General features: G+C 44.0%; 1 protein-coding gene across 4 annotated transcripts in view; it reads left to right on the top strand.

The window, feature by feature from the left end:
* zdhhc17 (zinc finger DHHC-type palmitoyltransferase 17) overlaps positions 1-12,845 on the top strand; it is a 257,851-nt gene that overhangs the window by 169,842 nt on the left and 75,164 nt on the right. For all 4 annotated transcript variants that reach the window (XR_010976802.1, XR_010976801.1, XM_068050092.1 and 1 more), the window contains exons 11-12: positions 163-287; positions 10,175-10,237. Coding sequence is in view for 2 of the 4 variants with exons in the window: in XM_068050092.1 (XP_067906193.1) it covers positions 163-287; positions 10,175-10,237 (188 nt within the window). In the remaining 2 variants the exon portion in view is untranslated. The remainder of the gene's footprint in view (positions 1-162; positions 288-10,174; positions 10,238-12,845) is intronic.

Raw genomic sequence — 12,845 nt, forward strand, 5'->3', positions numbered from 1 at the left:
GTCCATTATATGTGGGATGTTGACATCAAGAAGTTTGGCATAAGTGGCTTGGACTTTTGTGGAACTAACTGTTGCAAAGCCTTACTGTAATGGAAAGAAGCATAAATTCTACAATTCCAGACTTTGGCCTTTCAGTCTTTAATTCCTTAACACCAAGAAAACATCTTCCTGTTCTGTCGGTTCACCTCCCATTTCTTGTCAATAGTGTAGGACTCTTCTACAATTTTGGTAAGTCGTGGAAATCAGACCCAGGGGTCATCAAAGCCACAGAAGAGCAAAAGAAGAAGGTAAGAGGGAACCCATGGTTTGCAGTTCCCAAATCTGTAAATCCTACATTAGGATCTATGCAAGGGTTGTTACAGTTAACATTGGGTTACAGTGCCCCATACATTCCTCACCAGTCCTGCAGTCAGATGATGTGTCAAGGCCATGGAATATCAGATACTGTAATTTGAGTCCTGTTATAAGGGCATGAATAAACCTTGGCAAAAAAGTCAATTCAGCCTTACTTGCAAGTACATTCCAATTAAAAGAAACGTTATTTTTGGTGTTGAGTTACAGTAACATTATTATGACATCTGGCTCATTCCCTCTGCGTTTGCAGGTAGTTGCAAATTAAGTTCCAAAAGTGAACGGAGACCCTTTTCATTTGTTTTTTTTTTAAACAGATGTTTTAATTACTTCAGTATGCTTAAAAGTTATCAAGCTAACCTCGGAAATGCTATAAGTATTGAAGCATACCTGCAACTTCTCACTGTTTCTGCAGTTGATATTTAAATAAAAACTCTGTAATTCATCTAATTAAAGGGATGGTCTTTGCATCTTCATTTCATTGGTTGGTTGTCTCTGCAACTGGACCGAAAACTAGTCCTTGTATTGATATCGAACCATTGTTCAGATGTGAGATGAAAATGGCAGCAAAATCCTTGGCTGACTTGTAAAGCTGTTTAGTTTATATAATGAAGTTAGTCCGTGACAGGAAGGGGGAGAAGAAATTGCCATCATCCCAGTAGCTCCTCACTGGCAGAATTTAAAAGAAATAATTTTTAAGTACAGTATATAAGTAATTGGAGACATGATGTTACATAGAATTAAATAGAATATACTGCACAAAAATGGGTTATTCAGCCCAGCCATTCCAGGCTGGCATTTATGCTCCACTTGAGTCTCCTCTGATCTTTCCTCACTTCCCTTCTGCCTCTTTTGTTTATCTAATTTCCCCTTAACTGTATCTTTACTATTAGTTCCGGCCACTCCCTGTGGCAACAAGTTCCACATTCTCACCACTCTGGGTAAAGAAGTCTCTCTTGAATTCCCTGTTTGATTTCTTGGTGACAATCTTATGTTGATGGCCTCCAGTTTTGCCCTTCCCCACAAGTGGAAACAGGCTCTCTGTGTCTACTCTATCAGAACCTTTCTTAATTTTGAAGACCTCTATTAGGTCCTCAGATACTGAAGCAGCCCATGTCCATATGCAGCAAGACCTGGACAACATCCAGGCTAGGGCTGATAAGTAGCAAGTAATATTTGTGCCAAATAAGTGTCAGGCAATGACCATCTCAAACAAAGGAGAATCTAACCATCTCCCCTTGATGTTCAATGGCATTACCATTGCTGAGTCCCCCACTATCAACATCCTAGGGGTCACCATTGACCAGAAACCGAACTGGACCAGCCACATAAATGTTGTGGCTAAAAAAAAAGAGCAGGCCAGAGACTGGGAATTCTGCAGTGAGTAACTCACTTCCTGAATCCCCAATGCCTGTCCACCATCTAGAAGGCAAAGGTCAGCAGTGTAATCAGATACTCTCAACTTGCCTGGATGGGTGCAGCTCCAGCAACACTCAAGAAACTTGACACCATCCAGGACAAAGCAGTCCGCTTGATTGGCACCCCATCCACCACCTTCTACATTCACTCCCTTCACGACCGACACACGGTGGCAGCAGTGTGTACCATCTACAAGATGGACTGCAGCAACTCACCAAGGCTTCTTCCAAACCCACAACCTGTACCACCTAGAAGGACAAGGACAGCAGAAACACGACCACCTGCAAGTTCCCCTCCAAGCCACACTCCATCCTGACTTGGCACTATATCACCATTCCTTCACTGCCACTGGGTCAAAATCCTGAAACTCACTTCCGAACAGCACTGTGGGTGTACCTACACCCCAAGGACTGCAGCGGTTCAAGAAGGCAGCTCACCACCACCTCCTCCAGGACAATTAGGGATGGGCAATAAATGCTGGTCTAGCCAGTGATACCCAAATCCCATGAACAAATAAAACAATGAATTATTTGGTCATTTACAGCCTTTCCCTACATTACAACATGACTGCACTTCAAAAAAAGTATTTCAGTGGCTGTAAAGCACTTTAGGACGTCCTGAGTTTGGGAAAGCAGCTATAATCATGCAAGTTCTTTCTTTCCATTATTGCTCTATCATGTTTATAGAATAGAACATTACAGCGCAGTACAGGCCCTTCGGCCCTCGATGTTGCGCCGACCTGTGAAACCATCTGACCTACACTATTCCATTTTCATCCATATGTCTATCCAATGACCACTTAAATGCCCTTAAAGTTGGCGAGTCTACTACTGTTGCAGGCAGGGCGTTCCACGCCCCTACTACTCTCTGAGTAAAGAAACTACCTCTGACATCTGTCCTATATCTATCACCCCTCAACTTAAAGCTATGTCCCCTCGTGTTTGCCATCACCATCCGAGGAAAAAGACTCTCACTATCCACCCTATCTAACCCTCTGATTATCTTATATGTCTCTATTAAGTCACCTCTCCTCCTCCTCCTCTCCAATGAAAACAACCTCAAGTCCCTCAGCCTTTCCTCGTAAGACCTTCCCTCCATACCAGGCAACATCCTAGTAAATCTCCTCTGCACCCTTTCCATAGCTTCCACATCCTTCCTATAATGCGGTGACCAGAACTGCACGCAATACTCCAGGTGCGGCCTCACCAGAGTTCTGTTCAGCTGCAGCATGACCTCGTGGCTCCGAAACTCGATCCCCCTACTAATAAAAGCTAACACACCATATGCCTTCTTAACAGCCCTATTAACCTGGATAGCAACTTTCAGGGATTTATGTATCTGGACACCAAGATCTCTCTGTTCATCTACACTACCAAGAATCTTCCCATTAGCCCAGTACTTTGCATTGCTGTTACTCCTTCCAAAGTGAATCACCTCACACTTTTCCACATTAAACTCCATTTGCCATCTCTCAGCCCAGCCCTGCAGCCTATCTATGTCTCTCTGTACCCTACAACATCCTTCGGCACTATCCACAACTCCACCGACCTTCGTGTCATACGCAAATTTACTAACCTTCTACACCCTCTTCCAGGTCATTTATAAAAATGACGAACAGCAGTGGCCCCAAAACAGATCCTTGCGGTACACCACTAGTAACTAAACTCCAGGATGAACATTTGCCATCAACCACCACCTTCAACCCCGTACTTCTTCTTTCAGCTAGCCAATTTCTGATCCAAAGCTCTAAATCACCTTCAACCCCATACTTCCGTATTTTCTGCAATAGCCTACTGTGGGGAACCTTATCAAACGCCTTACTGAAATCCATATACACCACATCCACTGCTTTACCCTCATCCACCTGTTTGGTCACCTTCTCGAAAAACTCAATAAGGTTTGTGAGGCACGACCTACCCTTCACAAAACCGTGCTGACTATCGCTAATGAACTTATTCTTTTCAAGATGATTATAAATCCTGTCTCTTATAACCTTTTCCAACATTTTACCCACAACCGAAGTAAGGCTCACAGGTCTATAATTACCAGGGCTGTCTCTACTCCCCTTCTTGAACAAGGGGACAACATTTGCTATCCTCCAGTCTTCCAGCACTATTCCTGTCGACAATGACGACATAAAGATCAAGGACAAAGGCTCTGCAATCTCCTCCCTGGCTTCCCAGAGAATCCTAGGATAAATCCCATCTGGCCCAGGGGACTTATCTATTTTCACACTTTCCAAAATTGATAACACCTCCTCCTTGTGAACCTCAATCCCATCTAGCCTAGTAGTCTGAATCTCAGTATTCTCCTCGACAACATTTTCTTTCTCTACTGTAAATACTGACGAAAAATATTCATTTAACGCTTCCCCTATCTCCTCTGATTCCACACACAACGTCCCACTACTATCCCTGATTGGCCCTAGTCTAACTCTAGTCATTCTTTTATTCCTGATATACCTATAGTAAGCCTTAGGGATTTCCTTGATCCTATCCGCCAATGACTTCTCGTGTCCTCTCCTTGCTCTTCTTAGCTCTCCCTTTAGATCCTTCATGGCTAGCTTGTAACTCTCAAGCGCCCTAACTGAGCCTTCACGTCTCATCCTAACATAAGCCGCCTTCTTCCTCTTGACAAGCGCTTCAACTTCTTTAGTAAACCACGGCTCCCTCGCTCGACAACTTCCTCCCTGCCTGACAGGTACATACTTATCAAGGACACGCAGTAGCTGCTCCTTGAATAAGCTCCACATTTCGATTGTGCCCATCCCCTGCAGTTTCCTTCCCCATCCTACGCATCCTAAATCTTGCCTAATCGCATCATAAATTCCTTTCCCCCAGCTATAATTCTTGCCCTGCGGTATATACTCTGTCCCTGCCCATCGCTAAGGTAAACCTAACCGAATTGTGATTACTATCACCAAAGTGCTCACCTACATCTAAATCTAACACCTGGCCAGGTTCATTACCCAGTACCAAATCCAATGTGGCATCGCCCCTGGTTGGCCTGTCTCCATACTGTGTCAGAAAACCCTCCTGCACACACTGGACAAAAACTGACCCATCTAACTATAGTATTTCCAGTCAATATTTGTAAAGTTAAAGTCCCCCATAACAACTACACTGTTACTCTCGCTCCTGTCGAGGATCATCTTCGCTATCCTTTCCTCTACATCTCTGGAACTATTCAGAGGTCCATAGAAGACTCCCAACAGGGTGACCTCTCCTCTCCTTTTTCTAACCTCGGCCCATATTACCTCAGTAGACAAGTCCTCAAACGTCCTTTCTGCCGCTGTAATACTCTCCTTGATTAACAATGCCACACCCCCCCCCCCCCCCCCCCCTCTTTTACCATCTTCTCTGTTCTTACTGAAACATCTAAATCCCGGAACCTGCAACATCCATTCCTGCCCCTGCTCTATCCATGTCTCCGAAATGGCCACAACATCGAGATCCCAGGTACCAACCCATGCTGCAAGCTCACCCACCTTATTCCGGATGCTCCTGGCGTTGAAGTAGACACACTTTAAACCAAGTTCTTGCTTGCCAGTGCCCTCTTGCGTCCCTGTAACCTTATCCCCTACCTCACTACTCTCAACATCCTGTACACTGGAACTACAATTTAGGTTCTCATTCCCCTGCTGAATTAGTTTAAACCCCCCCGAAGAGCACTAGCAAATCTCCCCCCCAGGATATTGGTACCCCTCTGGTTCAGGTGAAGACCATCCTGTTTGTAGAGGTCCCACCTACCCCAGAAAGAGCCCCAATTATCCAGGAAACCAAAACCCTCCCTCCTACACCATCCCTGCAGCCACGTGTTCAACTCCTCTCTCTCCCTATTCCTCGCTTTGCTATCACGTGTGGTAGAAGATGAACTCGATGGACCTTGGATGTTTCTGTCCAGAAAATTTCTGTATTTGTTCAAAATTGGTCTTATCCAGGGTACAGGATGGAAGAGGGGACTGCAGTGTGGGAGACTAAACCAGCACTGACTGTCAGGAGCAGTTGTGAGGACAACGTCCTTTTTTAAAGAGACACAGACTTTGATAATGGAGCCTGTGCATCGTTGCCTTGCTTAATTTGGTCTGAAGTGGATCTGGGCAACTTAGCAGTTTGAGGGTCACAAAGGTCTGTTAACAAAACACAAGTCAAATTCTTCTGAGCTTGCAAAATAATCAGACATAAACAAAGCAGGGTAATAAAAAGACTCCAGAACTAATTACAAAACCTGCTAACTTGACAAGGAGGGTGTCCACATCACTGGTTGTAATTACCCATTGAGTCTGTTTTATCAACTGCTCGATTAAACATTTGTTTCTGCTTGAGCTGACAGTTTTGATGATCTGTGTTAAAATGTCACAAAGATATTTAGTTTACCTTGTGAGAGATGCCCACTGCTTTTAAAATTATGTAGTTACATTTTACAAGGGTGTTAGTGCTGAGAAGTGTAATTCGGGCACCCAGTATCAGTGGATTAGATATAGTACAGCCGAGGACAGAGTAAAATATCCTCCCTTTTGCCACATAAATGAGCCTGAGCTCCAAACCTCAATAAAACAGCCCTTTCTGCACCACTGTGGCCTTTTTGCCACTCCCCACTCCTCCAGTGGCCATGCTCACTCAGAGCTGGGCTTATTATAGAATCATAGAATAGTACAGCACAGGAGGAGTCCATTCGGCCGATTGAGTCTGCGCTGACTCTGAATTTTCAAAGAGCAATCCAGTTAGTCCCACTCCCCTACCACCAACTCCCCAACCCCCGCTCTTTCTCCATATCTCTGCAACATTTTGTCCTTCAAGTGTTTATCTAATTCCCTTTTGAAGGCTACTATAGAATCTGTTTCCACCACCCTATCAGACAGCGCATTCCAAATCCTAGCCACTCATTGAGTGAAAAAAGCTTTTCCTCATATCACCTCTGGTTCTTCAATCAATCACCTGAAAAGTGTGCCCTCTGGTTACTGACGCTTCAGCCTTTGGAACTGTTTTTCTCTATTTACTCTATCTAAACCCTTCATGATTTTAAACACCTCTATCAGACCTCCTCTTAAGCTTCTCTGCTCTAAGGAGAACACCAGCTTCTCAAGTCCATCCACATAACTGGCATCTGTCATCCCTGGAACCATTCTGGTAAATCTCTCTACCTTCTCTAACGCTATCACACCCATACAAAAATGGGTGCCTAGGATTGTTTGACAAAAACCTATTTCAGCCCCAGCTGGAGTAGATTCATCTCACATCGGAATGCTACATCAACATGCCTGAGAATGGGACTTTCATCCCATCAGTCGGTGCTAGATTACTTCAGGGGAGCATTGCACTGTCAGAGATGCTGTTCTTTGGAACAAAATGTTAAACTGAGGCCCTGTCTGCCCTCTCAGGTAAACGAACCCATGGCACCATTCAAAGAAAAGCAGGGAAGATCTTCCCCTATGTCCTGGTCCCTCAATCAACATCAATAAAACAGATTATCTCGCCATTATCACATTGATGCTTGTGAGAGTTTCCTGTGCACAAATTGGCTGCGACGTTTCCTACATTACAACAGTGACTACTCTTCAAAAGTACGCCATTGCTAGTAAAACACCTGGAGGCCTCCTGAGCTGGTGAAAAGCGCAATACAAATGAAAGTCTCTTTTGTTCTTCTTGTTTGCATTTTGGCTCTGGAAAGTTTAGCCAGGCAGTCAAGTGTTAAGATCCAAGAAGACCCAAGTTTGAAGGCCTGTCATATTAAAACCTCTTTACATAAAAAAAAACCTTGCAATTGATGTAGGAGAACCAAGTGCTGATTTGTGCACAGCAGCATCCCACGCATCACAAATGAACAACTAGTCTTTGGTGACACGAAAACAGAAAATGCTGGAAATACTCAGCACGTCAGGCAGTATCTGTGGAGAGAAAACAGTTAATGTTTCAAGTCTATGTGACCTTTCATCAGAGCTGTTCTTTGATGTTAGCTGAAGGAAAACTGTTGGGGCAATTGGATTCTGGGGGCCTCAGTTTAGTATCTCAGCCAAACAAGGGTGTAAAGTGCAGTAAAATGTCAACCTCAACAATTGTTTTGTTTGTTCGTGAAATGTGGGCGTCGCTGGCTAGGCTAGCATTTTTTGCCCATCCCTAATTTGCCTTGAACTGAGTGTCTTGCTCGGCCATTTCAGAGGGCATGTAAGAGTCAACTACATTGTTGTGGGTCTGGAATCACATGTAGTCCAGACCAGGTAAGGACGACGGATTTCCTTCCCGAAAGGACAGTAGTAAACCAGATGTGTTTTTACAACAATCAACAATGGTTTCATGGTCATTAGATGAGCTTTTTAATTCCAGATTTAATAATTGAATTCAAATTTCACCACCTGCCGTGTAGGGCTTGGAACGTATGTCCCTGAGCATTAGCCTGGGCTCTGGATTCCTAGTCCAGTCACAAGTATGGGAGTGAGGCTCAAACTACAATCTTCTCACTCAGGTGAGAATGCTGAATCACCGAGCCAAGCTGGAACAATGCTTATCACAAACTGCAGCTGGGCAATCTCAGTATATCCAGCTTTACTTCAGCAGTCCCCAAGCCAGTATTGTATGTTTTGTTGGTAGCACTGAGCTATGTCAGTTGCATTGTGCCATAAGAGAATTTGGCCACAAACCACAAAACTAAACAATCATGGAAGGATTCTTTCAATAATCCGGGAAGCAAGAGGCTGACTAACTCTCTCACTGGCTTCTTTGGTGAGATGCAAATCTTTCTGATAATTCCCCCAATCTTAGATTGAAGAATGCTGCAAATTTTCTCTCAAGCTGCTTGAAGATTTCATCTCTGGGCACTTCAAGGGACTGAGATTTCTCTGAGTTATTTCATTCCCGTGAGAATCAGGAGTATAGAGATAACAGCACAGAAACAGGCCATTCAGCCCAACTGGTCCATGCCAGGGGTGTTGTGGTAATGTTACTGGGCTAGAAATCCAGAGGTCCAGGCTAATTTCCTGGGGACATGGGTTCAAATCTCACTGTGGCAGCTGGTGGAATTTAAATTCAATTAATTACAAAATCTAAAATTGAAAGCTAGTCTCAGTTTTGGTGCCATCATCGATTGTCGTAAAAACCCATCTGGTTCACTAAGGTCCCTTAGGGAAGGAGATCTGCTGTCTTGACCTAGTCTGGCCTACATGTGACTCCAGACCCACAGCAATGCGGTTGATTCTTAATTGCCCTCTGAAATGGCCTAGCAAGCCACTTAGTTGTCAAGGGCAATTAGGGATGGGCAACAAATGCTGGCCTTGCCAATGTTGCCCACATCCCATGAAAGAATTTTAAAAAGCCAGTGCTTATGTTCCACATGAGCCTCCTCCCAACCTCACTTCATCAGCATATCAGTCCGTTCCTTTCTGCCTCGTGTTTATCTAACATGTTGGCCTTTCCAGTTCAGTCTGGAGGCCTAATTGTGTCAGTTCATTAAAATTAGTGCTTATTCAGTGTAAGTTATGAAGTTCATTACAGCTGGATGAGAGGGTCTTCCTGTTGCAACATGAAGTTTTTTTGGCCAGCAATCTCTTTTACCATAGTTATATTGTTGAAGCAAATAAAGAGCTGTCTTTTTAAAGTAGCCATCTTAAATTGAGCATCTACTCAAATAAAAATAATGTTTTAGCTCCTCCTTGTGGCTGTATCAGGTATTGTCTCAGTGATTGGGATCAAATGAAATTTTTTGTGAATTTAATTTTGATTCACCCCTGGACGGTAAAGTAGAGAAACATTCCAGTTTTTGTTGGTTTCCGTGGTGGGGGAGGGGGGGGAAGGCAAAATTTCAAGCCAAAATTGGCAGGAAAGCAGTGGCTTTCATAACAACCATTGCAGGACAACATTGAGGGTCAAAAGGAAACTGAGGTCCCAGATCACGTTTGTCTCCCACAGAGCTGAATTAGGACAGCAGAGAAAATAATTTTTCAAAAACTCACCGCTCTTTATCTCTGTGACTGTCCCAGCCCTATAACGCACTCAATTCTGCACACTTCCAGCTCTGGCCTCTGGTACAAACCACACTTCTTTGGCTCCACCATTGGCACTTGTGGCTTCAGCCATCTCTGCCCTACGCTCTGGAATTCCCTCCCTAAACCTCCTCCCTTTTCCATCTCTCTTCTCCTTTGAGACACTGCTCAATTAAAACCTACTTCTTTGGCCAAGCCTTTGGTCACCTGTCCTGATGTCTCCTCCTTAGACTCCGAGTCAATTTTTGTTTGATTATGCTTCTGTGAAGCTTCTTAGGATATTTTATTGTGTTAAAAGGCGCTATATAAAAGGAAATTGTTATTGGACTGATTCAACGATAGGTTATATATCATATGAAAAAGTTTAGCAGTCAAGCTTCAAGCAAGACATTGCTGATTTTTGCTGTTGTGTTTATTCTTGTATCACAGACAATAGTGGAACTGGCTGAATCAGGGCACTTGGATCTCAGCATATTTTGCAGTACTTGTTTGGTAAGATATAATTTGATATATAATATATGTATATAATCTGATATAAGATATAATCTGCTTTTCCTGTTCCATTCTTCAGATGTCATTTCCCATTGTAGCCTGAAATGCTGGGGCTTCAAACGTAGGCAAACCAGTATTTCACGCAGCTTGCAAAAGTGTAGCTGCTTTATCAGTACACTTGTGAAATTTTAATAAAACAGTTACCATCTGTGGCTAAGTATGGAAATTAAGGATAGTATCAAATTGAAAGAAAAGGCGGACAATGTTGCAACAATTAGTAGTAGGCTAGAAGATTGGGAAATTTTTAAAAACAAGCAAAGGATGACTAAAAAAGAATAATGAGCGAGAAATGAGAGTATTAGATGATGTAATCCTGTGTACAATGTTAGCAACAGGTGGTAAGGGGCATGGGTGGTTCGCACTGTTCACCTCCAAACTGACAACAGTAGTGTTTGTTTAAAACGGTGAGTTAGCCCCTGAATCTTTTTAGGGTCAAATAAACAGACAAATGACAGGTTTTCTCATAGGTTAAATAAAAGATGACTATTTTTACACAATTCCCGAAATGGTCACAACCTCACTCAGGCAAATTCACTCACGCAGACTCAAGAATAGATAGAGAGAAAAGGTAGACTGTAGTTGGTAGGTCTTTGTGGTTTACAGTAAACCTGTTGAATCTTCTCGGAAGGACAGTCTCTTTTAAAGATGCAAGCTTGGGTGTTTGCAGTCTTGAACTTGTTGAGGTGTTGTAGATTTCTGGTAGTTAAGACTTCAGACTGGAGGTGGCGGTCACTTTCACTTCTCTGCTGCAGTAAGTTGAAGTGTAAAATTAGCAGCAGGTCGACTTGCTCTTCCGGGAGAGCAGCGGAGAGGAGCGGACCTGCGGGTTGAATACGGAGCGGGGAGCAGTTAAATACAGTCCGAGGATCGTAGCCTAGAGCACTTGCCTTCCAGGAGAGCAGCGGAGAGGAGTCCTGGTGCAACGGAGTTTAAAAACAAAGTGAACAGTGACATCACAGGAAAGCTGCAAGGTGATTGGTTGGTAAGTAACTACTATGAGGGAGTATCTGTAAAAAAAATTTTTATTCTTTCATGGAACGTGGGCATCGCAGGCCAGGCCAGCATTTATTGCCCATCCCTAATTGCCCTTGAACTGAGTGACTTGCTAGGCCATTTCGAGGGCATGAAAGAGTCAACCACATTGCTGTGGATCTGGAGTCACGTAGGCCAGACCAGGTAAGGACAGCAGATTTCCCTCCCTAAAAGACATTAGTGAACCAGATGGGTTTTGACAACAATCGATAATGGTTTCATGGCCATCATTAGACTAGCTTTAAATTCCAGATTTATTAATTGAATTCAAATTCTACCTTCTGCTGTGGTGGGATTCGTACCCATGTCCCCAGAGCAATACCTGGGTATCTGGGTTACTAGTCCAGTGAAAATACCAGTACGCCACCGCCTCCCCTTGCAAATAGCTGGGTTTGTACATTAGCTTTAGGGTGCGTGCATAATTAGCTGGGTTATAGCGTCTCAACAACAGGCAGACTAATAGAGTAAAAAATTAAGTATTCATAATAAGGAACAAGTGAGGTTTGTTTTGAGTAAGCTGTATTTTAACTAGTGAACTGTATTGATTTTAGTAGGATTTAGCAGTACTAGTAAGGTTTTATGAATAATTCTAAGGTGTTGCACTATTGGTAAGGTTTTGTTTAGCAGTAGCAAAGGGTCAGCTAATAAATAAAGAAATGGCAGGGGTGCTTCAACCTCAAGAGTGCACCTCCTGTGCTATGTGGGAGCTCCAGGATGCTTCCCGTATCCTGGAGAACCATTTGTGCAGGAAGTGTTGTCAATTGCGGCAGCTTGAGCTCTGGGATTTGGAACTTGAGCGGCAGCTGACAACATTGCGGTGCATTTGTGAGGATGAGAGCTACGTGGATAGCATGTTTATAGATGTGGTCACCCCACAGCTTAAGAGTATGCAGGGAGAGAGGGAATGGGTGACCACCAGGCAGTCAAAAAGAAACAGGCAGGTAGTCACTGAGACCCTTGAGTGCATCTCCCTCTCCAACAGGTATTCAGTTCTAAATACTGAGGAAAGTGATGCTTCACCTGGGGAGTGCAACCAGAGCCAAGTCCATGGCACCACGGGTGGCTCAGCTGCACAGGGGGGTACAGGAAAGACAGGAAGAGCCATAGTGATAGGCGATTCAATAGGCAGGGAAACAGACAGGCATTTCCGTGGCCGCAGATGTGAATCCACGAAGGTGTGTTGCCTCCCTGGTGCCAGGGTCAAGGATGTCACTGAGCGGCTGCAGAGCATCCTGAAGGGGGAGGGGGAACAGCTAGCAGTCGTGGTCCACATCAGAATCAACGACATAGATAGAAAGAGGGATGTGGTCTTTCAGTCAGAATTTAGGGAGTTGGTAAGAAATTAGCAAACAGGACCTCAAAAGTAGTAATCTCCGGATTACTCCCAGTGCCACAAGCAAGTGAGTATAGAAATAGAAGGATAAGGCAGATGAATGCGTGGCTGGAAAGATGGTGCAAGAGGGAGGACTTCAGACTCCTGGGATATTGGGATCGGCTCTGGGGGACCTGTACAGGC

The sequence above is a fragment of the Heterodontus francisci genome, chromosome 18, assembly GCF_036365525.1.
Source record: "Heterodontus francisci isolate sHetFra1 chromosome 18, sHetFra1.hap1, whole genome shotgun sequence".
In the NCBI taxonomy this organism is placed as follows: domain Eukaryota; kingdom Metazoa; phylum Chordata; class Chondrichthyes; order Heterodontiformes; family Heterodontidae; genus Heterodontus; species Heterodontus francisci.